At 55.3% G+C, this 27,987-nt stretch overlaps 1 protein-coding gene across 1 annotated transcript; it reads left to right on the plus strand.

Moving 5' to 3' along the window:
• ADGRE5 (adhesion G protein-coupled receptor E5) lies at positions 1-27,526 on the plus strand (the record flags this gene model as incomplete). Its single annotated transcript, XM_080715393.1, has 25 exons — positions 1-32; positions 1,191-1,366; positions 6,059-6,203; positions 6,681-6,786; positions 9,094-9,531; positions 9,825-10,022; positions 14,183-14,199; positions 14,260-14,310; positions 14,423-14,595; positions 15,515-15,670; positions 19,572-19,718; positions 20,388-20,534; positions 20,625-20,671; positions 20,760-20,837; positions 21,482-21,659; positions 21,741-21,848; positions 22,626-22,849; positions 25,201-25,380; positions 25,959-26,150; positions 26,445-26,671; positions 26,758-26,824; positions 26,914-27,005; positions 27,091-27,259; positions 27,329-27,427; positions 27,497-27,526. 25 exons carry the CDS (start codon positions 1-3, stop codon positions 27,524-27,526), a joined length of 3,477 nt encoding a protein of 1,158 aa, XP_080571519.1.
• Between the last annotated feature and the right edge of the window lie 461 nt (positions 27,527-27,987).

Below are 27,987 nucleotides of genomic sequence, written 5' to 3' on the forward strand. Positions count from 1 at the left end.
ATGTCGGAGGGCACTGACTCGGACATTTCTCAGTAAGACCCAGGCACAGCCACAGAAAACCCCAGCGACATCCTCGCCCCTGGAATGGGGGAGCAGATAGGAAATGATCTAAAAAAACCCTCCCCCCCGCCAACCACTCATAAAAAGTGGTGCTGAGCCAGGCGTGGTGGCACACGTCTGTCGTCCCAGTACTTGGGAGGCTGAGACAGGAGGACTGCAGGTTTGAGGCCAGCCTCAGAAGCTTAGTCAGACCCTCAGCAACACAATAAAATAAGGACTAGAGGTGGGGTGGCGCTCACCTCTAGTCCTGAGGAGGCTGAGACAACAGGATTGCAGGTTCGAAGCCAGTCTCAGCAACTTAGCAAGACAAAATTTAAAAAAAAAAAAAAAGGCTGGAGGATGTAGCTCAGAGGAACCCCTGGGTTCTAACCCTGGTGCAAAAGAATAAAATAATAATAATGATTAGTGTTGACGTCCTCCGCAGGGACTCCACTCTGCAGGCTGTCTGGATCAACGCTTGTCCCTCCCACCTCCAGCAGGCGGAGGTCTCCACAGACCTCAGATTCTCCTTCCATCAGCTGCCTTTTCTTTTTTTAATTCTTAAATGAATTTTTTTGGGGGGTCGTGAGGATGGAATCCAGGGGCATTCTACCTCTGAGCTACACCCGCAGCCCTATTTTTGTTCTTTTTATTTAATTATTTATTTTTGGTGATACTGGGGTTCCTGGAAACCCTTCTACCTCCGGGCTACACTCACAGACACATATTTTTTATATTTTTATTTGGAAACAGGGTTTCTTAAGCCAGCGAGGCTGGCTTCAAAGCCGCGTGATCCTCCTGTCTACACCTCCCAAGCGCGGGGATTACAAGCGTGCGCCACCACGCCCGGCTTTTAATTTTTTATTTTGAAGCAGGGTCTCACTAAGTTGCAAAGGGCCTCACTAAGTAGCTGAGGCTGTCTGCGAACCGTGATCCTCCGGTCTCAGCCTCCAGAATGCTGGGATTACAATCATGAGCCACCAAGCCCGGCATTTTATTCTTTATTTTGAAACAGGGTCTAAGTTGCAGAAGGCCTCACTAAGCAGCTGAGGCTGGCCCCGAACCTGCAATCCTCCTGTCAGCCTCCCAGTGTGCGCCCGCTGACATCGCTTCTCTCTGGCACTGGCTGTGACCATCGGCCTGGTCTACAGGCCCATTTCCCACAGCCCAGAAAACACCAAGACAGAGGAAGAGACGGAGGAGGAGGATGGGGAAACGGAGGCACTGGAGCTGTCGACCCTGGACCCAGCCTGCCCCCTCCTGCTCTGCCGTCTGCAGGGTCCCCGGGACAAGGGCAGGGCTGTGGCCCTCGCGACGGCTCCGGGAGGTCTGGGCGCAGCCTGCCTGGCCCGCAGTGCTCAGAGCCTGGCAGAAAGAGGAAGAGGCAGAGGGTGACGGGCACCCCGCTCAGGACCCACAGCTTCCTATGGGCCTGTGGCCCGCCCGCCCCACTCCCCCCCCAAAGCCCCGTCCTCCCCACTTCCCGCTCACTAGCTGCTTCTAGGTAAAGCCTTTCAACTCTCTAGTGTGTGTGCGCCTGTGTGTGTGTGTGTGTTAGTTACTGGGGATGGAACCCAGGGGCTTTCTACCTGTGAGCTACAGCCCCAGCCCGATTTTTTATTATTATTATTATTTTTTAATTTTTTATTTTTGGTGGTACTGGGGTTCCTGGAAGCCCTTCTACCTCCGGGTTACGCTCCCAGACCTATTTTTACATTTTTATTTGGAAACAGGGTCTCCTAAGCCAGCGCACGCGGCTGGCTTCGAACCTGCTCGATCCTCCTGTCTCCGCCTCCCAAGCGTGGGGATTACAAGCGTGCGCCACCACGCCCAGCTTATTCTTTATTTTGAAACAGGGTCTCACTGAGTTTCAAAGGGCCTCACTAAGTGGCTGAGGCTGCGCGAACCACCATCCTCCTGTCTCAGCCTCCCGAATGCTGGGATTACAAGCGTGCGCCACCACGCCTGGCTTAAATCTCCCATATTTTAATTAATTTATTTATATATTCTGCAGTGCTGGGGATGGACCCCAGGACCTTGCACATACTCTATCTCTAAATTATACCTCCAGCCCTTTTTAAAAATTTTTTAATTTTTAAATTTTTTTTGCGGGGCTGAAGGTGGAACCCGGGGGCATTCGACCTCTGAGCTACACCCTCAGCCCTATTTTTTATTCTTTATTTTGAAACGGTCTCACTGAGTTGCAAAGGGCCTCACTAAGTAGTAGCTGAGGCTGTCCGCAAACCACGATCCTCCTGTCTCAGCCTCCCATGTACTGTGATTACACGTGTAAGCCACCATGCCCAGCTTTTTAAGTGTTTTTGTAACGTATGTTTCTATTAGGAAACCGAATCTTGTTTGGCGCATTCTCTCTGGGCCTGAGCCGGGGCACTATTTGCTTTGCTCAGGGGCTGTGGTGACTTTTCTCTTTCTCTATTTTCTTCTCTCCCCCTCTACAGGATTCTACTATAAAATCCGTCATATTGAAAATTAATATTTTTCTTTTCAGTCATTTCATTTTTCTTTTCTATCTTTTCTTTTTTTCCCCTTTCCTTATTACTATATGTGTGTGCACTTGGGATGGAACCCACGCTCCTGCCCCATCACTAAGCCATACACCCAACCCTTCAGTGTGTGTGCGCGCACGTGTGTGTGTGTGCGCGCGTGTGTTTGTGTGTGTGTGTGTGTGTGTGTGGTACTAGGGATTGGACCCAGGAATGTTCTACCACTGAGCTTCACCTGACTATTTATTTCTTTATTTACTTCTTTATTTATTTATGTAGTAAGGATTGAACCTAAGGGTGTTATACCTCTAAGCTACACCCCTCAGTTCTATTTTATTTTGTTCTATTTTTGAAGTAGGATCTCGATACATTTCTCAGGATCTTGCTGAATTGCTGAGGCTGGCCTTCAGTTTGCAATTCTCCTGCTTCAGCCTCCCAAATTCTGGCATTACAGGTACACACCCCTGCGCCCAGCTCAATTCTTAAAATTAAGAAAGGACCGGAGCCGGGCGTGATGGCGCATGCTTGTAATCCCAGCATTTGGGAGGATGAGACGGGAGGATTGTGGTTCCCCGACAGACAGCCTCAACTAATTAGTGAGGCTCTTTGCAACTCAGTGAGACCCTGTTTCAAAATAAAGAATAAAAAAATAGGGATGGGAGCGTAGCTTGGAGGTAGAATGCCCCTGGGCTCCATCCCCAGTACTGCATAAATAAATAAATAACCGAACAAACAAGAAAGAAAGAAAAGACTGTGCTATAGAGACCCATCTCACTGCTTGGCCCTGAGGTTCTTTTTAATGACTGTATAGTATTCTGACCGCCTTATACAGTCCCTGCTGAGGAGGCGTCAGGTCCCCTTGAGGTTACGATGAGCAGCTCCTTGCCTTCAAGACTGAGGCGCAGGGGACGCGGGCGGGCTCTGTGGTACAATGCATGCCGGGCATGCTGAGGTCTCGGGTCCCATACCCAGCCCTGCAAAAGAAGAGGAAAAGAATCATTGTTCCAAAAGGTTGCCTTTTTACAAAACTCGCTCCTCTGTTCCCCCTCACCGCCCTAAATCTTGTCGATGGGAGGGGGCAAGCTGCTTTTGGGGTGCAGCTGCCCACCCGGGGCCTCGCTCTCTCTGCCACCCCTGCCTGTGGCTTTGGGCTGCTTATATACGGTCTATTTATAGCCCCACCCTCCGTCACAGTTCCCATGAGCTCAGGCCCACAGAGAAGGGGAAGTTCGTTGCTAGGTGCTGGGGTTTGTTGGGGTTCGGGGTACCCTGCAGCCCTCTGAAGGGCCTGTTTCCTAGAAGCCTGAGAACATGGAAGTGACAGCTCTGCCCCTTTCGCACCCCGGGCAGGGGGGCCAGGGCCAGGACTCGGGGCGCCCCGTCCTCCTGCAGCCCTCGGGCCTCCATCCCCGGCTCCTCTGCCTGGGGCCGGGCAGAGCCTCCTCTCCCCGCTGCTCGCAGGCGCTGCGCTCTGGAGAGCCGAGCGTCTATATTTAGGGCCTGGCTCAGCAGTCAGGCCAGGGACTGCTCGGCCGCGCGCTGGGGCCGGGGCCTGGCCGCCCCCCGCGCCGCTTCCGCCGGGCAGCTGCCTGTCCGCACAATGGCGGGGCCGCCCTGCTGGAGCCGCCGGCCTCGCAGCCCCTTCCTCTGCCATTGTCTCCCCGCCGGCATCCTGTTATGTCCTCGGCACCCGGGACCCCGTCTGACCCCCCGGCTCCGCCTGGGCTTACGTGGTGCTGGGCAGGGTTGGTGGCACAAGAAGCTGGGGGGGGGGCGGGACGTGGACACTGGCCCCCCAGTCTCTTCTCCGCAGAGCGAGAGAAGTCCAGGCTGACAGGACCCGCACCAGCTAGCTCTTTTTTTTTTTTTTTTTTAGTGGTGCTGGGGATTGAACCCAGGGGTGTTCTACCTCTGAGCTACACCCTTATCCCTCCTTATTATTTATTTATTTATTTTATTTATTTATTTATTTTTGGTACTGAGGATGATGAAACCCAGGGGGAGTCTACCCCTGAGCTACATCCCCAGCCCTATTTTTTTAGTATATATATATTTAATATGTTTATATATAAAATATGTGTTTATATATAAATATATTATATATATTTATTTATAAATATAAAAAATATATTTTATATATATATATATATATATATATATATATTTTTTTTTTTTTTTCCCTGTGGTGGTACTGGGGGTGGAACCCAGGGGCTTTTCTACCTCCGGGCTACACTCCCAGACCTATTCTATATTTTATTTGGAAACAGGGTCTAAATTGCTGAGAGCCTCACTGAGTAGCTGAGGCTGGCTTCAATCCTGTGCAATCCTCCTGTCTCAGCCTCCCAAGCGCAGGGATTACACGTGTGCGCCACCACCACGCCCGGCTAGCCTTTATATATATATATTTTTTTAATATAATACTAAGTTGTGGAGGGGCCTCACTAAGTAGCTGAGGCTGTCTGCAAATGTCGATCCTCTGGTCTCTGCCTCCTGAATGCTGGGATTACAAGCGTGGGCCACCACACCTGGCTCTATTCTTTATTTTGAAACAGGGCCTCACTAGTTTCTGAGGGTCTTGGTAGGTTGCTGAGTCCGCCCTCCAGCCTGAGGTCCTCCTGTCCCAGCCTTCCGAGTATGAGAGGCGTGCTCCCTGTGCCGAGCTGCCGGCTTCTCTTCCTCCTGAGCACGCCCTGGGGCACCCCGTCAAGGTATCCACTCCTTGACCATCCTTGTGCTCAGACAGGGAAACTGAGAGGCCAGCTGGGCCCTGGGCCGCCGCACGGCCCCCAGCACAGGGAGGAGGCAGTCTTTGCCCGAGTCCCGGCACTGGATGGGTGGGGTGGTCTGCGACTCCAGGAAGTCATTTCATTTCACGTCCCTGTGCCTCAGTTTCCCCATCTGTCTAATGAAAATCACAACCCCTCCTTCTGGATCTTTGGAGAGGAAAAATTAGTCGGAGCGCTCTGAAGTGCTTACAAGTGCCAGGGGCAGGCGTAGCGGTGTGCGCCTGTAACCCCAGTACTGGAGAGGCCTCACACAACCTAGTGAGGCCCTGCTTCAGAGCAAAACCTAAAAATGGCTGGGGCTGTAGCTCAGAGGGAGGACACCCCTGGGTTCCATCCTCAGTACCAAAATAATAATCGGAAGAGTAAAATGATTATACTCATTAATTTTTTTTGCAGTACTGGGGATGGAACCCAGGGGCATTCTACCTCCAAGTGACACTCCGAGCCCTATTTTTTTATTCTTTGTTTTGAAACAGAGTCTTTATTTTGAAGCAGAGTCTCACTGCAAAGGGCCTAAGTAGCTGAGGCTGGCCACAAGCCGCGATCCTCCGGTCTCAGCCTCCCGAATGCTGGGATTGCAAGCATGCGCCACCACACTCGGCTATACTAATTATTAATATATATTAATAGTTGAATCCTAGATCATCACTTCCAACCCAGGCATCCTCGGGTGAGGGCCCAACGCCCCAGGGGCCTGTTTCCCATCTGACCCTCTGGTGGGGACCATAGGGACCCTGGGGACCTTCCACAGCAAGAGGAAGAGATGTCCAGGGACTGCCAGCAAGGTCCCCAAAGAGGAAGAGGGCACCCCAGCATGGGCCCACGCCAGGTTCTGCCCTGGGGTGCGCAGAGGGGGAGCAGGTGAACAAGGAGAGTGAGTGGGGACCCCCAGGGAGAATCAGACAGCAGGAGGCTGGTGCAGCTGGGCGGTGGGGCAGGACAGGAAGACCTGCAGCTCCGGGAAACATCTGGAAGACTTGGGGGTGCTGCGGACAGGAGCTTACATTTGGCAGTAGGTCAAGGAATGTTTGAACAAAATCCAGAAGAAAGCTGGGTGTGGTGGCATGCTTGTAATCCCAGTACCTGGGAGGCTGAGACAGGAGGACCGCAGGCTTGAGGATAGTCTCCGCAAGTAGTGGGACTCTCAGCAACCTAGTGAGACCCTGTTTCAAAATAAAGAATAAAAAATAGGGCTGGGGGTGTAGCTCGGAGGTAGAATGTCCTGGGTTCCATCCGCAGTACTGCCAAACAAACAAACAAACAAAAAAAAAAAACAACCAAGAATCAGCAGGAACTGCGAAGTGGCTTTAAAGCATAGAGCCCGGGGTCAGCCTGCACTTGGTGTTCCCAGCGAGAAGACCGGAGCTCCAGAGCTGAGGGGGAGGAGAGACCAGGGCAGAGCAGAGACGGGCAAGTGTGAGGGCCTGTGGGGCCACAGGGAAGACTTGGGCTCTGCTGTGAGTGAAGTAGGAGCTATAGAGGGTTCTTGAGCTGAAGAGAAGTGTGCCCCAACTCCGGCCTACACAGGGGAGCCGAGTGGGGAGCCTGTGCGCCAGGTCAGGATGCACTGGCGCTGTGCCAGGGTGGGGGCTCAGGGAAGGGGAAGTAGAGCTCTGGATCCTTTCAAAGGCAGAACCACAGGACTCGCTGACAGACCACTTTGTGGGGTGGTGGTGGAGGAGGAGGAGACAACTCTCTGGCTGTCTTTTCTCCTAGTTACCCTGGACTACGAGGCCGGCGGGCCAGGCACTTAAATCCCCAGTGGAGCCGGGCACGGTGGCTCACCCGTAAACCCAGTACTTGGGAGGCTGAGACAGGAGGATCGCACGCTGTCAAGGACAGCCTCAGCAAATAGTGAGACTCACATCAACCTAGAGAGACCTTGTTTCACGATTAAAAATAAAGTTGGAAGCCGGGCGTGGTGGCGCACGCTTGTAATCCCCGCGCTTGGGAGGCGGAGACAGGAGGATCCCGCAGGTTCGAAGCCAGCCTGCACTGGCATAAGAGACCCTGTTTCCAAAAATAAAAATAAAATATACTCTGGGAGTATAGCCTGGAGGTAGAAGGGCTTCCAGGAACCTCAGTACCACCAAAAAATAAATAAATCAATAAAAAATAAAAATAAAGTTGGGCTGAGCCGGGCATGGTGGCGCACCCTTGCAATCCCAGCATTTGGGAGGCTGACACCGGAGGATTGTGGTTCGCGGACAGCCTCAACTACTTAGTGAGGCCCTCCGCAACTCAGTGAGACCCGGTTTCAAAATAAAAAAAAATAAGAAATAGAGCAGGGGGTGTAGCTCAGAGGTTGAACGCCCCTGGGTTCCATCCCCAGACCCGCAAAAATAAATAAATAAAATAAAATAAAATTGGGCTGGAAGTATATGGGTTGGAGTTAGAATGCCCTGGGTTCAACCCCCAGTACTGACCAAAAAGGTGTCAATTCCTTTGGGGTAGATAGAAGTGCTGATTCCCAGGACGACCTGCCTCCAGGGCCCAGGACATTTATTTCCCCAGGAAGAAGAGAAGGAATCCATGACCTCAGCTGTCTGGCCAGCCAGGCCCCGGGGTGGGGGAGCCAGGACTCTGGCGACTTGAAAGGACCCTTATCCTCTCCTTCCCCCTGCGCTGGCGTGGACTCAGGGCCCCGCACCGGCCACAGAGCTGCACCCCCAGCCTCACTGGCGATTTTAATTTACTCTCTTAGCCGCACACCTTCTCCTTTGAGTTAGGATGGACTACAAATTTTCTTTATTTTATTATTTTTTTTGGTGGTACTGGGGGTGGAACCCAGAGGCTTTCTACCTCCGGGCTATACTCCCAGACCTTTTTTATATTTTGTTTGGAAACAGGGTCTCACTAAGTTGCTGAGAGCCTCACTAAGCAGCTGAGGCTGGCTTTGAACCCATGCGATCCTCCTGTCTCAGCCTCCCAAGCGCGGGGATTACTAGCCTGCGCCACTACGCCCGCTTTATTCTTTATTTTGAAACAGGGTTTCACTGAGTTGCAAAGGGCCTCACTAAGTAGCTGAGCCTGTCCACGAGCAGAGATCCTCCCGTCTCCACCTCCCAAAAGCTGGGATTCAAAGTGTGTACCACCACACCCGGCTTCCTCTTTTATTGGTTATTTTGGAACAGGGTCTCACTAAGCTGTGGAGGGCATTACTACGCAGCTGAGGCTAGCCAGGAGCCTGTGATCCTCCTGTCTCAGCTTCCCAGATAGTGGGATTATAAGTGTGCACCACCATGGCCGACTTATTTTTTATTTTAAGACAGAGTCTTGCAGACAGGAGTGGTGGCACATGCCTTTAATCCCAGTACTTAGGAGACTGTCACAGGGGGAGAGTAGATTCAAGCACAGCCTCTGCGACCAGCAAGACTCTCAGAAACTTAGCAAGACCATTTCAAAACAAAGTAAGCGGGGCGTGGTGGCGCAAGCTTGGTATTCCCAGTACTTGGGAGGTTGAGATATGGGGATCGCAGGTTTGTGGCCAGCTTCAGCTACTTGTGAGACCCTCTGCAACTTAGTGAGACCCTGTTTCAAAATAAGAATATAAAATAGAACGGAGGATGTAGGTCAGGAAGAATGCCCCTGAGTTCAATCCCTAGTACAAAAAAAAAAAAAAGAAGGCTCCGGCGACTCCTCTCCGGGTGTGACCCTCTCTTGACTACCGTGATGCCCTCCAGCTCCTGCAACTGCCCAGGGAGGCCAGGAGTGGGCTGTGCGGCCTCTCCAAGTGCCCCTCTCCCCCTTTCCTTCCCCCCCAGGGTGCTGAGGCTGAAACCCAGCACCTCGCTCCGGGGAAGCCTCCGCGCTCAGCCACACCCCAGGTCCTCCAGCTTCTCCTCTGGTGCCCGCCTGGCATCCGAGAAGGACCCCCTGGTTTAAATTTGGACACTGCCCTCTCGGCGCCTCAGTTTCCCCATCTGGCCCAGCCCGGGCCGGTGTCCCCGCTTGGCCCCACCCCCCTGCGGCCGCCCCTGCTGTCCCCGCCCTGGGGCGCCTCGGGAGCAGGCAGTGTCCAGCCGCCCTGCCTCCCGCGGGCCTCCGCTGCCCGCCAGTTCCGGGGAGGGCTCGGCGCGGCCCCCGCCCCGCCCTCTATAAGGCCCTGCCCCAGGCGGCTGCCCGCAGCGATCCTCCGCCCGGGTCCCTCTCCGCGCCGCGGCCGCCGGCCATGGGAGCCCCGCGCCAAGGACTCCTCGTGGGTGAGAACTGGGGGCCGGGGGTGGGGGGGGGGGCGCCGGAGCCGCTGGCCGGCGGCTGGGTGGAGGCCGCGTGTCACCCGGGCGGGACGGCGGCGCCCTTGGGTGGCGGCAGCCTCGGGGAGGCCGGGCGCACGCGAAGCCCAAGGAGCGCGCTCTCCGGGCGCGGAGGGCGCGCTGGCCTCGCCCGGCTGGCGCGGTGCCCGGGCCGCGGGGCGCCGCGCGTGGGTTTGAACCTGGCATCGGTGGCTACTTCCCCTGGGGGCCTCCCTTCCCGCCCAGCCGTTATGGGGCAGCTGTTGCCCGAGCGACGGGGCAACAAAGGGAGAAGTGGCTTTGGGGCCCGGGGTGCCTGTGCCAGCCCCGGCAGGTGGCAGCGGCGCCTGCAGGGCCCGCCTGGGGACAGCTGGCCCCGGGTCTCCAGGGCTGTCCCGAGCCCTCCGCTTCTCTGTCCCCTGAAAGAGAGCGAGCTCCGACTCCATCTTAGGGGTCCAGTGAGTTAGTACAGAACTCTTTCTGTTTCGGGGTAAGAAGTGTGTTTTATTTTATTTTTGTGGTACTGGGGATTAAACTCAAGGGTGTTCTATCTCCAAACTACACCCTCCAAACTAAGCCCATTTTTTAATTTTTTTTTGTTTGTAAACAGGGTCTCCCAAGTACTGGAACAACAGGCGTGTGTCACCGAGTCTGGCTTGCATGGTTTATTAGTGTGATTATTATTCATTTCTTTTGGACTAAAACAATGGCAAAGCCAGATGTGGTGACGGGGGGGGGGGGGGGGGATGCCTGCCACCCCAGTACCGGGGAGGCTGAGACAGGAGGATCACAGGCTTGAGACAGTATAACAAGGCGGCAACCTAGCGAGACTGTTTCAAAATAAATAAACTAAGGCTTGGGGTGTAGCTCAGAGGTTGAATGCCCCTGGTTTCAAATCTCAGAACCAAGTCTGGGAGGCACGAGGGCAGCCCCACCCGCCCTGGTCCCCCGGCACAGCCAGAATCCCACTGCTCCGGGCTCCAGTCGGGGATGGAAACCAGATGGGTCTGGGAGCCGAGGACCAGCAGCTCCCCTCTGGCTCCTGTTTGGTGAGGTGCCAAGTCCCCAGATGGAGGTGGCCTGGCCTGGCCTGGCAGCTTCAGGACCACCCGGGAGAGCTCGCAGCTCGCCCTGCCCAGGCTAGGGGATGGGATGCAAAGTGGCCCTCCTCAGGGAGGGACCTGGGACCCACCCCTCAGACCCACCTTCCCCAGCCACCTTCACTGGGTTCTTCGTGATCTTTTGCTGTGGTGGTGATGTTGGGGATGGAGCCCCGGGGTGTTCTACCTCTGAGCTACCCCAGCCCTATTTTTTAAATTTTTATTTTATTTAATTAATTATATATATATATTTAAATTTATTTATTTATTTATTTATTTTTGGTGGTACTAGGGGTGGAACCCAGGGACTTTCTACCTCTGGGCTATACTCCCAGACCTATTTTATTTATTTGTTTGTTTATTTATTTATTTGGTGGTACTGGGGTTCCTGGAAACTCTTCTATCTCCGGGCTACACTCCCAGACCTATTTTTTTTTTTTTTGGTGGTACTGGGGTGGAACCCAGAGGCTTTCTACCTCCAGGCTATACTCCCAGACCTATTTTATACTTTATTTGGAAACAGGGTCTCACTAAGTTGCTGAGAGCCTCACTAAGTAGCTGAGGCTGGCTTTGAACCTGTGCAATCCTCCTGTCTCAGCCTCCCAAGCACGGGGATTACAAGCATGCGCCACCACGCCCGGCTCTTATTTTTTTTAATTTTTAAAAAATGTTTACATTTTTTCGTGGAACTAGGCATTGAACCCAGGGTCATTCTACCTCCAAGCTATACCCCCAGTCCTATTTTTTTATTCTTCATTTAGAAACTAAGTTGTAGAGGGCCTTAAAAGTAGCTGAGGCTGGCTTCGAACCGCTATCCTCCTGTCTTAGCCTCCCAAGTACAGGATTACAAGTGTGCTCCACCATGTTTGCAGTACTGAGGGTGGAACCCAGGGACATTCTACCTCCAAGCTACACCCCCAGTCCTGATTTTTATTCTTTATTTTGAAACAGGGTCTCACTGAGTTGCAGAGGGCCTTACTAAGTAGCTGAGGCTGGCTGCAAACCATGTTCCTCCCATCTCAGCCTCCCAAGTACTGGGATTACAAGTGTGCGCCACCACGCCTGGCTTTTTATTATTTATTTTGAAACAGGGTCTTACTGAGTTGCGGAGGGCCTCACTAAGTAGCTAAGGCTGGCCAGGAACCTGCCATCTTCCTGTCTCAGCCTCCCAAGTACTGGGATTACAAACATGCCCCACCACACCCCGGCCTATATTTTGTTTTGAAACATGGTCTTGCTAGGTTGCAGAGAGTCTCACTAAGTTACTGAGGCTGGTCTAGAACCTGTGATTCTTCTTTTGCAACCTCCCAAGTATTGGGATTACAGGTGTGAGCCATCATGCCTGGCTCCTGATCTCTTTTGTGTTTATGGTACTGGGGATTGAACCAGTTACAGGCACGCACCATCATGTCTGGCTCGTGAATTTTTTTTTTTTTTTTTTTTTTTTTTTTTGGTGGTACTGGGGATGGAACCCAGGGGCATTCTACCTCCGAGTTTCACCCCTAGCCCTATTTTTTATTCTTTATTTTGGAACAGGGTTTCACTGTGTTGCAAAGGGCCTCACTAAGTAGCTGAGGCTTTCTGAGAACTGTGATTCTCCTGTCTCAGCCTCCCAAATGCTGAGATTACAAGTGTGCGCCACCATGCCCGGCTCGTGATCTTTTTTTTTTTTTTCTGTACTCCAAGCCTCAGTTTCTCCCTGATGGATCTAAGCACCAGTCCCTAGCCCCGAGGATGGTTGTGTTGGCTCTGGGAACCACGAGCCCAGGTCCCGTCCTGCCAAGGAAGGTCACTTTGTGGTCTGTCCCGTGAGGAGGAAGTGGTCCTGCCAGAGGGAACCAGAAATCTCTGAGGGAGGAGGAAAAGGAAGAGCAGGCCCCAGCACAAGGGGGCTGGGCTGGGGAGCTCTTACCTCAGTTTAGCCCAACTCTGAGGGGTCATGTCTGGGCGGGGGGGGTTCTGCGTTCCTCTAGCTTGAGGGATATCGAGTTTAGACGCAGACTGCATGGTCAGGGGACTCTCCAGCCTGCACCCCATTATCCCCCAAGTCATGCTCACAATGACAACCTCAGAATCCCCCCAGGAGTCCCGTCCAGGGTCAAATTGGGGCAACGGAGTGGTAGGTCACGCCTCCCCCGAAAGTGGCTCACACCCATCCTTCTGGTCCCCAGCCGTCTACCTGATGCTCCTGCAGGAATCCTGCCTTGTGGTCCTCTCTGCTTCTCCAGCATCCCCTGATTGGCAGGGATTCAATGTCCCCTCTCAGCCTCCAGGACCCCCCACCACTGCTGAGGCAGTGCCCCTTGTCCCATCCTCCCCACCTCGCCACCTCCACCTCTCACTTTCTGCGGGTTCCTCCTCCTCTTCCTTCTTCTTTTTTGGCATTCTACCTCCCAGCTACACCCCCAGGCTGATTTTTTTATTATTTGGAAACAGGGTCTCAGTAGGTTGCTGAGAGCCTCAGTAAGTAGCTGAGGCTGGCTTTGAACCCGCGATCCTCGGGTCTCAGCCTCCCAAGTGCTGGAATCACAGATGCGCCACTGCGCCCGACTTGGTTCCTTATGTCTCTCTACCTCTCTCTATTCCTGTCTTAGTTTCTGTCCCTCTCTCCGTTTCTCTATTTCTCTATTTTTTCTCTCTCTACCTTTCTTTTCTCTTTCCCATCTCTTTATCCTCTCTCTCTTTTTCACCCGTCTTCATGTGTCACTTATTTATGGTACTGGGGATTGAACCTAGAGCCGTTCTATGTCTGAGCTACACCCCCAACGCTTTGTATTTTCCATTTTGAAAAAGGGTTTCACAAGTATCTGAGGCTGGCCTCAAAACTGCAGTCCTCGCTGGGCGTGGTGGCGCACGCTTGTCATCCCCGCGCTTGGGAGGCGGAGACAGGAGGATCGCGTAGGTTCGAAGCCAGCCGCGCGCGCTGGCTTAGGAGACCCTGTTTCCAAATAAAAATATAAAATAGGTCTGAGAGTGTAGCCTGGAGGTAGAAGGGCTTCCAGGAACCCCAGTACCACCCCCAAATTAAAAAAAAAAAAAAACAAAAAAAACTGCAGTCCTCCTGTCTCGGCCTCCCAAGCACTGGGATCACAAGCCTGTGCCACCACGCCCAGCACCCAGCTTGTCTTTCTCCATCTTGTCTCTCTCCATTTCTTCCCGCCTGTCTCCATTCATTCTCTCCCTCCCTCTCATTCTCATCTCTATTTTCTCTCCTGGCCTGACTCTTGAGGAGTGGGCCTGAGAGGCAGGAGACCCTTCAGCCAGCCCCCAGGTCTCTGGGTGTGGGGGGAGCAAGCCGGCCCCAGGAGCCCTGCTCACCTGCAGCCCAGGCAGGGGGCGGCTGGGCCCTTGGTTTTACCTGAAGCTGACGGCAGTGCACGCTGCTATAGGAAGGGGGTCCCGTCACCACCCCCATTGTGCAAAATGGGAAACTGAGGCAATAAATGGTGAGACAACCTGCAGCGCTCCAGGACCTGACTCCGGGCCGCCGGGCTCCAGCCGCCAGGTCCTGCTCGCAGTCCCGAGCCCGCAGGAGGTGAGGCAGGGCTCCTGTGCCCCCTTTGCCCTGCCGACCCCCTCTCTGCTCTCTCCGCAGCGCTCTGCGTCTCCCTCAGTGTCTTCGCAGTCAGAACCCAGAGCCCCGGCGGTGAGTCCAGGGCAGGGTGGCCCCTGAGCCCGGGAAGGGCCTCAGCGCCCTCACCCCGAGGGGAGAGGCCATGGAGGGCTCCGCGGGCCCCTCCCCTCCTCTGGGGACCCAGGGCCCTCCCCAGCCTCTGGCCCGGCTCACCTGCCGCGGTGTCGCCCCCAGGCTGCGCCCCATGGTGCCCCCCAAACTCCCAATGCATCAACGCCACCGCCTGCCGCTGCAAGCCGGGATTCAGCACCTACACGGAGGTGGAGGCCATCACCAGCCACCAGGAGACCTGTGACGGTAAAGAGGCCGGGCGGGTGGAGGTCCGGAGGCCGCAGACAAAGAAAGGGGAGGGCAGGAAGGCGAGCGAGCTGGGCCCTGGCCTGGGCGTGGGATGCTGAGCCTCCGGCCACCCCACCTAGAACCCGGGGTGCCAGCCGAGGACTGAGAGAAGCAGAGCAGCCCGACATTCTTGTTGTGGGTCTGGGGGTTGAACCGGGGCTTCTACCTCCCAGCTACACCCAGCCCTATTTTATTTTGATTTGTTTTGTTTTTTGGTACTGGGGGTGAAATCCAGGGGCATTCTACCTTTGAGCTACACCCCCAGCCTTATTTTTTATTCTTTTTTTTTTTTTTTTTTTTTTTTTTTGGTGGTACTGGGGTTCCTGGAAGCCCTTCTACCCCCGGGCGACACTCCCAGACCTATTTTATATTTTTATTTGGAAACAGGGTCTCTTAAGCCAGCACGTGCAGCTGGCTTCGAACCTGCGCGATCCTCCTGTCTCTGCCTCCCACGCGCGGGGATTACAAGTGTGCGCACCACGCCTGGCTTTATTCTTTATTTTGAAACAGGATCTCACTGAGTTGCAGAGGGCCTCACTAAGTAGCTGAGGCTGTCCGCGAACCGCGATCCTCCTGTCTCGGCCTCCCGAATGCTGGGATTACAAGTGTGCGCCACCAGGCCCGGCTTTTTATTTTATTTTGAAACAGGGTCTCACTAGCTTAATGAAAGTTCCACTACTTGCTGAGGCTGTTCTCAAACCTGCGATCCTCCTGTCTCAGCCTCCCAAGTCCTGGGATTACCAGGCCAGCCCAAGATTCTTTCCAAAAGACACAAACTCAACATGAGGCCCCCATCCTGGGGAGCTGTGGGGAAAAAGGGGTCTGTTCCCTGCAAGTCACACCTGCAGGGGTGACCCTCTGTCCCACTGTATTGCAGACATCAATGAGTGTGTGTCGCCCTGGTCGGTGTCCTGTGGAAGACTGGCAGACTGTGAGAACGTGGAGGGGGGCTACTACTGCACCTGCACCCCGGGATACGAGCCCAGTTCTGGGCCAAGAAACTTCAGGAATGAGAGTGAAAACACGTGTGAAGGTACGAGCCGCCCCAGCCTGTCCCCACCGTGAGGCCCCTGGTGGCCAGGGCGCTGGTTACACGTGCGGCACCTGGTCTGCGAGGGGACCGGTGTGCACAGGCCTGTCCGCCAGCACTAGAGCTGGTGGGGCCAGCGACCTGGGCCACCCCGAGAGCTGTGCGTGTCATATTGGCCGGGCTACATTTTCAGAAACCCCTATTGACATGTGAGATGTGATAATATTGTTCTGAGTTTCTGTAAAACAAAAAGTCCAGGGTGGACACAAAAAGTCCAGTACTCCCAGTACTTGGGAGGATTGCAGGTTTGAGGCCAGTTTCAGCAACTGTAAGACTCTCAGGAACTTAGACCCTGTTTAAAATTTTTAAAATTAGCCAGAGCCAGGCATGGTGGCACACACCTGTAATCCCAGTACTTGGGTGGCTGGCCTCAGCAATCTAGTGGCCAGCCTCAGCTACTTAGGCCATTTGCAATTCAGTGAGACCCTGTTTCAAATGAAGAATAGCTGGGCATGGTGGCGCACGCTTGTAATCCCTGTGCTTGGGAGACTGAGACAGGAGGATCGCACAGGTTTGAAGCCAGCCTCAGCTACTGAGTGAGGCTCTTAGCTACTTAGTGAGACCTTGTTTCCAAATAAAGTATAAAAAATAGGTATGGAAGTATATCCCAGAGGTAGAAAAGTCCCTGGCTTCCACCCCCAGTACCACAAAAAGAAAAGAAAAGAAAGAAGGACACAGAGAAAGAAAGAGAAAGAAAGAAAGGAAGAAAGAAAGAAAGAAAGAAAGAAAGAAAGAAAGAAAGAAAGAAAGAAGAAAAATAGGACTGGGAGTATAGCTCAGAGGTAGAATGCCCCTGGGTTCTATCCCCAGTACCACACACACACACACACACACACACACACACACACACACACACACACACAAAATAGGTCTGGGGGTATAGCTTGGAGGTAGAATGCCCCTGGGCTCCATTATTTACTTTTACACAAAAAGTAAATAATAATAAAATGAAATAGGACTTGGAGCCGGGCGTGGTGACGCGCACACTTGTAATCCCAGCACTCGGGAGGCTGTTACAAGGAGGATCGCAGTTTGCGAAGAGCCTCAGCTACTGCTTAGTGAGGCCCTTGCAACTCACTGAGACCCTGTTTCAAAATAAAGAATAAAAAATAGGGGGTGTAGCTTGGAGGTCGAGTGCCCCGGGTTCCACCCCCAGTACGCAGCAGAGAACGCTGTCCAGTATGCACCAGTTCCTGGGGCCAGTCCCCAGCAGTGCAAAAACAAACAAGCCCAAACCAAACCTTCACCTTTTGTTCACTCTGCGGCTTTGAACAAATCACTTCCCTTCTCTGTACCTCGGTTTATGCATCTGTAAAAGGAGAGTCTTAATGGTGCTTGTCTAGCAGGGAGGTTAGAAACCTAAAGGTGCAGCCGGGCATAGTGGCGCACGGCTGCAATCGCAGCATTCGGGAGGCTGACACCGGAGGATCGTGGTTCACGGATGGCCACAGCTACTCAGTGAGGCCCTCTGCAACTCAGTGAGACCAGGTTTCAAAATCAAGAATAAAAAATAAGGCAGGGGGTGTAGCTCAGAGGTCGAATGCCCCTGGGTTCCATCCCCAGACCCGCAAAAAAAAAAAAAAAAAGAAAGAAAGAAACCTCCAGGTGCAAAACAGCTCTTGGCTCATGGAAAGTGCGTGTGAGAGATGGCTTTGAGACTTGCTAATTTTTTCTTTTCTGGTGCTGGAGAGGGAACCCAGGGCCTCCAGCAAGCTAAGTGAGCTCTCCCACTGAGCTCTGTCCCTACAGACTTTTTGCTCTGAGTGTCTTGGTCAGATGCGCCCTCTCCTGGATGGGCCTCCCTGGGCGGCCCTCAGAGGCCTGCTGCAAAGGCCACACCCCTTGTGAAGGTCTCAAGGGTTCGTGGTTCAGGCCCAGGGGCCCAGGAGGCCAGCCTCTATGCTTTGCCAGGTTTTGCCCTTTCTGGAAGGTGCTGGTTGGGCAGGGAGGGGGTTTCAGGCATTCAAGGCCGAGGAGAGCTAGCAGTGTGTGTGTGAGGGCCACTACTTGTGGCCCAGAAAGCAGAGTAGAGGGGAAGGGAGTGGGCACGAGATGAGGAGCCTGAGGTCTCCCTGGACACTGCAGAAAGAAAAGAACCACAGCTCGAGCCCCAGCCTGGCCCCTCCTGCCCCATGCGCAGACAGAAAGGAGAGCATGCAGGCTTGGGGGCATGTCTACAATCCAGGTACTTGGGAGGCTGAGACGGGAGGATCGCAGGTTCGTGGGCAGCCTCAGCAATTTAGTGAGACCCTGTTTCCAAATGAAAAAATAAAATAGGGCTGGGGTGTGGCTCAGAGGTAGAATGGCCCTGGGTTCCATTCCCAATAACACACACACACACACACACACACACACACACACATCATGGATGCAGCCACAGTGTGCTGGGCAAAGTCTGTCCCCAGCCCCATGGCAGACACCCTGGTGCAGCGAGCCACCTGCTCAACTGAACGTGACCATCTTGGATTCTTCTCGGCACCTCCCAGCTGCAGGTGCTGGGACCCTCAGCATGGCTGTGGTTACTGAGAAGGTATATTAGAAACAAGCCCAGGCTGGCAAGGGCGAGCGCCATCACCCGGCCCCACAGCCCAACCTGGGAAGGCGCCTCTGCACCCTGACCCATCTTCTAACCTCAGCCACTTCCTAGCCTACATCTCCGATGACCTCCCCGATGACCTCAGACCCCCCGAGGGCACTGGAGGACCGAGCAGCCAGGGTGGAGAGTGAGGGGGGAGGAGGGACAGGAAGATGCTTCAGTGTGGACCTCAGAGAGAAAGTGGCCGTCAGGGCGTTGCCCTAGGCTGGGCCCCTGCAGCAGAGGTCAACCAGAAGGCCGGGGGCAGACCACGCAGGACGGAAGATGGAAGCCGGGCACTCAGCAGGTGGCAGGGGCCAAGACGGAGATGCTGGCCACCCCCACCACCCTGCCAGCCAGGTTGGAACGCGGATTCTCACTGCTGCTCGCGCCGCACACCCACTGGATGCCTTTGGGGGGATCAGAAAGGGCACCTCCAAGGCCCGGGGCTGCCCGCTCCCTCCCTGTCCTGTTCCAGACACCGGTTCGGGTGGTTTCGTTTGGATGAGACAGTGCTGTACCCAGGTCACTGGAATTCCTTGGAAAACAGCGGTAAGCGGCTGGGCTGGCGCATTGAGGCCAGAGGCCTCCGCCTGAGCCAAGACGGGCTGCCTGCACTGGTCCCAGGAGGCTGCCTGGCCTTTGCTCCGAATCCTCAGGCTGCGACACTCCTGCCGGGCTGCCTGGAGGCCAGGGAGGACGAGGCCTCAGTGTGAAGGAGAAGAGACGCTGCTCGCTCAGGAGTGAATGTCGAATGTCGGGCCTGGAGGCCCGGAGGACGACCACCCAAGCCACCCGGGCTGAGCGGCTCCCCTGCTTCCTCCCGCAGACGTGGACGAGTGTGAGCGGAGCCCCCACATCTGCAGGGGCCGCGGCACGTGCATCAACACGGCGGGCAACTACACCTGCGAGTGCGCGCCCGGCTTCCAGCCCGACCCGGAGGACCGGAGGCAGTGCGCAGGTAGAGGCCCGGGAAGAGGAGGCCGCGGGGCGGGGACGCCGAGCATCCCGGCCGCCCGCGAGGTCGAGCGCCCAGACCCCGTGAAGGAGCAGAGAGGAGGTGGCACATGTAGTTCTGAGAAGGCCGGTGGCCAGGAGGGAGCCGCGGGCGCCGCCCCCGTGACTCAGTGGCCTGGCCGCGCCACCTCGCGGTGGAGATGAGGTCGCCAGGGCAGTGGGGCCGCCGAGGTCCTGGGTTAGGGGTGGAGAGGAGACGGGAGGTGGTGGCGAGCTGGTCAGGGCCGCCCTGACCCTCGGCTCCGTCCTCAGATGTGAACGAGTGCAGGTCTGGACAGAGCCCGTGCCACAACTCCACGCACTGCCTCAACTCCGTGGGCAGCTACCAGTGCCGCTGCCGGCCCGGCTGGAGGCCGGCTCCCGGGTCCCCTCACGGCCCCAACAGCACCGTCTGCGAAGGTCCGCAGCCCAGGCCGCGCCCAGGGACCCACAGTGCCAAGCCTGCCCCCCCAACACCGAGACAGGGAGCGCCCTGCTGGGCCAGGCCTGAGGGCTAGATGTGAAGACCTGGGCCCGCAGGGAGCTGGGAGCCAGCGCTGGCTCCAGGGACCCCAGGCAGGGCTCAGGATGGGTCAGCTGTTTGTGCTGACGCCTGAGAGGAAGGTGGCTTGGGTTTCACACTGGGCGTCTGTGTAGGGCAGACCTGCTGGCTCTCCTCTCCCTCCTCCTCCTCCTCCTCCTCCTCCTCCTCCTTCATCATCATCATCCTCATCATCCTCATCATCCTCATCATCAATTATTTGGTACTGGGGATTGAACCCCTTTGAGCTTCACCCCCAGCCATATTCTATTTTTATTTTGAAACAAGGTCTCACTAAGATACTGAGGATCCTGATCAGCTGCTGAGGCTGGCCTCCATCCTGCCATTCTCCTGTCTCGGCTTCCCAAGTCTGAGGTTACAGGCGTGCACCACCCGCTTCCATAACCTAGGGCCAGCACTGGGGGGGGGGTGAGAGTGCAGGCATGAGGTCAGTGGACAGCACCCCCCCTTAGAAAGGGTGAGGCTCGGATGGGAGGGAGGTTGCTGACCCTGCTGGGGCTGGAACTGACCAGGTCTTCGCTCCCCAGATGTGGACGAGTGCGGCCCCGGGCAGCCTGGGTGCCACAGCTCTGCAGAATGCGTCAACACCCCGGGCTCCTTCCGGTGCCGCTGCCGCTCAGGCTGGCAGCCGGTCCCAGGGTCTGTGGACGGCCAGAAGAACACCAGCTGCAAAGGTACCACCTTCCCCGCCCTGCCCCTACCTGACCCGCCCCACCCCGCCCCGCAGGCACTAGGCCTGACCAGCCCCTGCCCTGTCCCCGCAGCCAGACCTTTCTTCGCCTGGTCCCTGCCGCCCGGAATCCGCAGCCAGGTGAGTGGTGCCCTGACCGCAGCCCGGGAACCCCTCACCCCTTGCGCTGAGCCCCCGCCCACCCATGGCCCTCGTCTCCCTCCCCCAGAGTTTCTCGAGCTTCTTTGACAAGGTCCAGGATCTGCACAGAGACTTCCAGCCTGGCGCGGCCAGAGACACCATCCAGGTGAGGGTGGTACCAGGGAGATGGCAGGAAGGTTGGGATGGCCAGCAGAGGCTTCCAGGTGGTCGGAGAGAGCCTTGGACCACGCAGGGCCAGAGGCACACGTGCACAGTATATACAACCCACACATGCGGCCATCACATGCAGGAACATGCACACACCGGGGCTGAAGCGGCTGGAGACAGAAGCACTTGGGGGCCTCCAGCAGGGTCTCACTCAGTCGCAGAGGTCTCACTAAGTAGCCGAGGCTGTCCGCGAACTGTGATCCTCCGGTCTCAGCCTCCAGAGTGCTGGGATGACAAGCGCGCCACCACGCCCGGCTTCCAATGTGTATTTTATGCGTCAGAGCAAAGCCGGCCCCACCTCCCGCACTGGGTGCCACACATGGCCCGTGGCGCCTTTTCACGCGGTGTGGTTCAAATGGAGCCTGGTGCGCAGCCTGTGCCTGGCCAGCATTAAATGCCATTGTTGTGACACACGTGCACACACGTGTGGCCACACACTCGTGTTCTGTCTCGGTTGACTTGAGCCCCGCTTGCCTGTCCCCCAGGCACCCTGGGGGTGCCCACTGTGTCTGCTGATTGTGCCTGAGGTCTGGGTCCTTCAGGCAAGGATCCCTGTGCATCCCTGTCATCCATCACCCCCAGAAACTCATCGGGACTGTGGAGGAGCTGCTGGAAGTTCCGGGAGACTTAGAGGACCTGGCTCCGCCACACCGGCACCGTGTGGCCACTCAGTTGCTCTTGGACCTGGAAGGGTCCCTGAGGACCTTGGCCGAGTCACTGCCGGAGGGTCCCTTCACCTACCTTTCCCCTTCAGACACAGGTAAAGCTTCATCCTGTCCAGCTGCTCCCTGGGCCCCGTTGTCCTGTCCCGGGTCCCCAACAATGCTCTCTGTCTCCTCAGAGCTGTCCCTGATGATCCAGAAGCAGGCACGTGGGAATGTCACCCTAGGCCAGAGCCATGCGCGGATGCTGCTGGATTGGTCTGTGGCAACCAAAGCCGAAGATCTGGGTAATGGGGGGTCCCTGGAGGGCTGGTGGGAGAGAGGCAGAGGGATGGGGCTGTGATGGGGCCCAGAGCACACAGCAAGCAGGAATGGGCTCACTGAGAGGGCCCAACTGGGTGTCCCGGGTGGGAGGATGGGACAGAGGGGGGTGGCAGAGCCATGCATGGTGGTGCACGCCTGTGATCCCAGTACTTGGGAGGCTGAGGGTTACAGTTTTTAGGCCACCCTCAGCAAGTAGTGAGACTCTCATCAACCTAGCAAGACCCTGTTTCAAAATATAAATACAAGCCAGGTGTGGCGGCGCACGCTTGTAATCCCAGCATTTGGATGGCTGAGACCGGAGGATGGAGCTTCGCAGACAGCCTCAGCTACTTAGTGAGGCCCTCTGCAACTCAGTGAGACACGGTTTCAAAATAAAGAATAAAAAATAGGGCAGGGGGTGTAGCTCAGAGATCAAATGCCCCTGGGTTTCATCCCCAGACCCCCCAAAAAAAAAATATATATATATATACACACACACACACACACACACACACACACACACACACACACACAATAGGGCTAGAGGTATAGCTCAGAAGTAGACTGTACCTACTGTCCCTAAACCCCAGTGCCACAGAAAAATAATTAATTAATTTAATAGGAAAGTAAGAAAGTAATAAAAAGGGCTGGGGCATAGCTTGGAGGTAGAATGTTTCTGGGTTCAATCCCCAATACAATAACAAACAAAAACACCCAGAAGGATCAGGAGGAGGCAGCCGTTGTGTCTGTCTCCCAACCAGGCCCTACCGTGGTGGGCATCCTGTCCACTCAGAACATGGGGAAATTGCTGGCCAATGCCTCTCTGGACCTGGACCCCCAGAAGCAGGCCGAGCTGAATGAGACCCACGAAGGCCCAGTCCAAGGCGTCCGGCTCAAGCTCCTCTCGCCCGTCAGCTCCGTCTTTCTGTCTAACACGGACACTGCGGAGCTCAGCTCTCCCATCACCTTTGCCTTCTCCCACCTGGTGAGTGCTCGGCCCCGCTGCCCAGCCCTCGGCACGGGCCAGGGCTCCTCTGCCTCCGCCTCGCCACCTCCGCCTGTCCCTCCCTCCTCAAACGTACCTCAGGGCTTTGCTTGTGCTGGCTGCCTGGGACTCTTCCGTGTAACTCAGTCTTCTTTCTGTTTCCAGTTTTGTTCAAGTATTGCCTTCTGATTAGGCCTTCCTCAGTGTGTGTGTGCGCGCGCGCGTGTGTGTATATGTGTGTATATGTGTATACACAAACAGTACTTGGAAAATTACATACACACACACACACACACACACATATATATATATATATTTGTGATACTGGACATTGAACCCAGGGCACCCTACCTCTGAGCTAAAGTCCCAGGCCTTTTTATTTTTTTGTTTGGAAACAGGGTCTAACTTGCTGAGACTGTCCTCGAACTTGTGATCCTCAGTCTCCAATTACTAGGGTTGCAGGTGTCTGCCGTTGTACCTAGCTCTCGCCTTCTTTATTTGAAATTATCACGTATGAGCTGGGCGTGGTGGCGCACACTTGGAATCCCAGTACTTGGGAGGTTGAAATAGGATCGCAGGCTTGAGGACCACCTCAACAACCTAGTGAGACCCTCTTTCAAAACAAAAATTAAAGAGGGCCAGACGTGTAGTTTAGAAGTATAATGCCCCTGAGTTCAATCCCTAGTACCAAAAAAAAAATGATAACCTGTGAGCAGGGTGTGATGGCACACACCTGTAATCTCACAACTTAGAAGGCTGAGACAGAAGGATTGCAGGCTCAAGGCTGGCCTCAGCAATTTAGTGAGACTCTATTTCAAAATAAAAAAAAAAAAAAGAGCTAAGCTGGGCATGGTGGTGCACTCTTGTAATCACCGCACTTGGGAGGCTGAAACAGGAGGATCGCATGGGTTCGAAGCCAGCCTCAGCTACTCAGTGAGGCTCTCAGCAACTTAGTGAGACCCTGTTTCCAAATAAAGTATAAAATAGGTCTGGGAGTATAGCCCGGAGGTAGAAAAGCCTCTGGATTCCACCCCCAGTCACACAAATAAATAAATACATAAATAAATAAATAAAAATAAAAAGAGCTGGCCATGGAATTCACTGGTGGAGCACCTGCTTAGTATGCACCAGGCCGAGTTCCATCCCCAGCACAGAAAAAAAAAAAAAAAAAGGAGAAACTGTATTGTGGGGGGGGGGGCATAGTGGTGTACTCCTATAATCCTTCAAGGCCTGCCTCAGCAACTTAGCCAGACCCTCAGCAACTCAGCAAGACCCTGTTTCAAATAAAAGTCAAAAGAAGCTGAGTGTGGTGGCGCACGGCTGTAACCCCAGCACTTGGGAGACAGAGAAAGGAGCAGAGGTTTGAGGACAACTTCAGCAATTCCGTGAGGCTCTCAACAGCTTAGCAAATCCCTGTTTCCAAGTAGAAAATAAAATAGGGGTAGGGGTGTAGCTTGGAGGTAGAATGCCTCTGGGTTCAATCCTCAGCAAATAACAACAACAACAACAACAATAATAATAAAGGACTGGGTGTAGCTCAGTGGTAGAGGACCCCAGGTTTAATCCCTAGTACCCCACACATGCACACACAAAAAATCTTGTACCGTTTCCCATTTTTTGTATGTGTGTGGTACTGAGTACAAAACCCAGGGAAATTCTACCTCTGAGCTACACCCCAAGCCCTATTTTTTATTTTATTTATCTACCTATTGATTGATTGATTCATTTATTCATTTTATGGTACTGGAGATGGAACGTAGGGGCATTCTACCTTCAAGCTACACCTCCCAGCCCTATTTTTTATTCTTTATTTTGAAACAGGGTCTCAATGAGTTGCAGAGGACCTCACCAAGTAGCTGAGGCTGGCCGCAAATTGCGATCCTCCTGTTTCAGCCTCCTGAATGCTGGGATTACAAGCGTGTGCCACCATGCCCAAACCCCTGTTTTGTTTTTATTTTGATACTGGATCTCACTGTGTTGATGAGTCTCGCTACTTGCTGAGGCTGTCCTTGAACCTGTGATTCTCCTGTCTCAGCCTCCCAAGTACTGGGATTGTAGGCGTGTAGCACCACGCCCGGCTCCTTTCCCACTTTTCTATGTTTGTTTTTCCCATAGCATTTCCTGCTTCTAGCACACTATCCAGATCACTTATTAGGTTTATAACTTCTTATCTGTCCTCCCCTCTGTCACGCCAGCCTCCTTCGCTGAGATGTCCCCAAGCCTGGTGCATACACAGGGTGCTCAATAAATACTTGACCAGGGGAAAGCAGCCTTCTGTGGTCTCAGCCCAAGCCCTGGACCCAGGCATGGGCTCCAGACCCACCTCTCTGACCACCTCCATCTGCTTACAGCCAGAGACACCTGGGACACGGGAGGAGCTCATCTGTGCCTTCTGGAAGGGCAGCAGTAATGACAGCGGCCACTGGGCCACGGCGGGCTGCCAGACGCTGGGCAGCCACAACGGCAGCACCACCTGCCAGTGCAGACACCTGAGCAGCTTTGCCATCCTCATGGCCCAGTACGACGTGCAGGTAAGCAGTAGCCACCTGCGGAGGCCACGGCCGGCCAGGTGCAGGCACGCCTGCAACCCCAGACACCTGGGAGGCCCGGGCAGGAGGATGGCAAGTTCAAGGCCATCCTGGGCAACTTAGCACGACCCACACATCTTATTAAAAAGTCCCCCTGTAAGCCGGGCGTGGTGGTACATGCTTGTAATCCCAGCATTGGGAGGCTGAGACCAGAGGATCGTGGTTGCAGACAGCCTCAGGTACTTAGTGAGGCGCTCTGCAACTCAGTGAGACCCGGTTTCAAAATAAAGAATAAAATAGGGAATAGGGCAGGGGCTGTAGCTCGGAGGTTGAATGCCCCTGGGTTCCATCCCCAGACCTGAAAAAAAAAAAAAAAAACCCTGAGAACATTCACAGCTTTGCGTATGTGGCCGTTGGGCCCGCAACGTAGCTGAGCCCTGCGGCTAGCTGGCATTAGCCAGGCAGAGCAGGGACCGACGTCCAAGGCAAATACCCAAGTGCCGAGCGCGGGATCAGGTGTAGAGGCCTCGGGAGGACGCGGCTCGGGGTCGAGTGCGCTGCCCACCTTGCCCTGCTCCTAGGACCCCGTGTTGGACCTGATCACCAAGGTGGGCCTGGCGCTGTCTCTGGTCTGCTTGCTGCTGTGCATCCTCACCTTCCTGTTCGTGCGACCCATCCAGAGCTCGCGCACCACGGTGCACCTGCACCTCTGCATCTGCCTCTTCTTGGGCTCTGCCATCTTCCTGGCAGGCATCGAGAACAAGGGAGGCCAGGTAAGGCCCCCACGCCTGAGCGTCCATGGGGCTCAGTTGGAGAGTTGGGCCCACCTGGGAGGTGTCTGGCTCCCCCCTCCTAGGGGAAGCACCTTCCTGAGAGATGCAGGCTACATTTGGAGGTGTACGCCCACATCCCCAAAGAGCCCTAGAAGGGCCTGGCCCCTCCCCACCCCTGTCCGGGCCTCACCCGCCTCCGAGAGGACCGGGAGAGGCGAGGGGCTGCGCCCTGTCCTGGCCCCTGAGCGGTGCGGTCTGGCCTGGCGCTGACTAGACCCGCCGCTGCGCCCGCAGGTGGGGACGCGCTGCCGCCTGGTGGCCGGGCTGCTGCACTACTTCTTCCTGGCTGCCTTCTGCTGGATGAGCCTGGAGGGCCTGGAGCTCTACTTCCTGGTGGTGCGTGTGTTCCAGGGCCAGGGCCTGAGCACGCGCTGGCTCTGCCTGATCGGCTATGGCGTGCCCCTGCTCATCGTGGCCACGTCGGCGGCCATCAACAGCGAGGGTTACGGCCGTGCCAGCTAGTGAGCGGGGCGCAGGGCAGGGAAGGTGAGGGCGGGTGCCAGGCCCCCTGCGCGGACGGTGGTAGACCCTACCCTTCCCACCGCAGCTGCTGGTTGAAGAAGGACCGGGGCTTCCTCTGGAGCTTCCTGGGACCCCTGGCCTTCATCATCTTGGTAAGGAGCCACCCTCTTGAGAGCCCGAGGCACGGCTGCCACAGACCCTCTGTCCTGCCCTCTAACCTATGACCTGTGTCTTCACCCAGTGCAACGCTGCCATTTTTGTGACTACCGTCTGGAAGCTCACTCAGAAGTTCTCCGAAATTAACCCAGACATGAAGAAACTCAGGAAGGCGAGGTGAGATGGGCCTGGGGTGGTGGGCCGGGGGAAGCCTGGAGGCCTGGGGAGAAGGTGGCCCCAGCTGCATCTGTTCCTGCCGCAGGGTGCTGACTATCACAGCCATCGCCCAGCTCTTCGTGCTGGGCTGCACCTGGGTCTTTGGTCTGTTCCTCTTTGAGCCCCAGAGCAGGGTCCTGTCCTACCTCTTCACCATCCTCAACTGCCTGCAGGGCGCCTTCCTCTACGGGCTGCTCTGCCTGCTTAACAAGAAGGTATGTGGGCGGGCCGGGTGCGGGCCTCGGGCGCGCCGTGCCCCTCCTGACCTGGCATCCTGGCTGCAGGTGAGGGAGGAGTACCGGAAGTGGGCCTGCATGGTTGCTGGAAACAAGTACTCGGAGTTTGCTACTTCTTCGACTGGCACCAGCCATCAGCAGACGCGGGTAAGGGGCTGCCCGGGGCGGGAGCCCGCTAGGAAGGCGGGCTCTGGCCTCACCCACTCCTCTCTCTAGGCCCTCAGGCCCTCGGAATCTGGGATGTGACAAAGCCCCCAAGCCATGCTGAAGACACCCTCTCCTCTAGCCACTCTGCCCTCCTGCCTCAGGCCCCTCCTACCACACTGCAGGGGCGGGGACACAGTGGCTGCAGCCTGCAGAGCCCCCCAGGAAGGTGGAACCACTGGCCCTGCATTCTGCCATCTCTGCCCACCTGCATGGACTGTCCATCCGCTACTGCGTGGACAGAAGCCCACCCAGGGCCTTGGGTCATGGCCCTCCACTGCCACCAAAGAAGTTGGGGTGCAGGACTCAGTTTCTCTCTTAAGCTAAGGCACCAGAGGCCAGGAACCTGGCTGAGCTCACGGTACAGAGGCCTGGCTGTCCTGCTCGACACGGGTCTCACTGAAGACTGTAAATATTGTATATTAAGTTTTATCTGTTGTAAACCTTTCCATGTTGACATTTAAAAATAAATATGATACAGAAGGTGGTGCTGCTCCTGGCAG

This window comes from Muscardinus avellanarius, assembly GCF_963383645.1.
Source record: "Muscardinus avellanarius genome assembly, chromosome: 18".
Lineage (NCBI taxonomy): Eukaryota > Metazoa > Chordata > Mammalia > Rodentia > Gliridae > Muscardinus > Muscardinus avellanarius.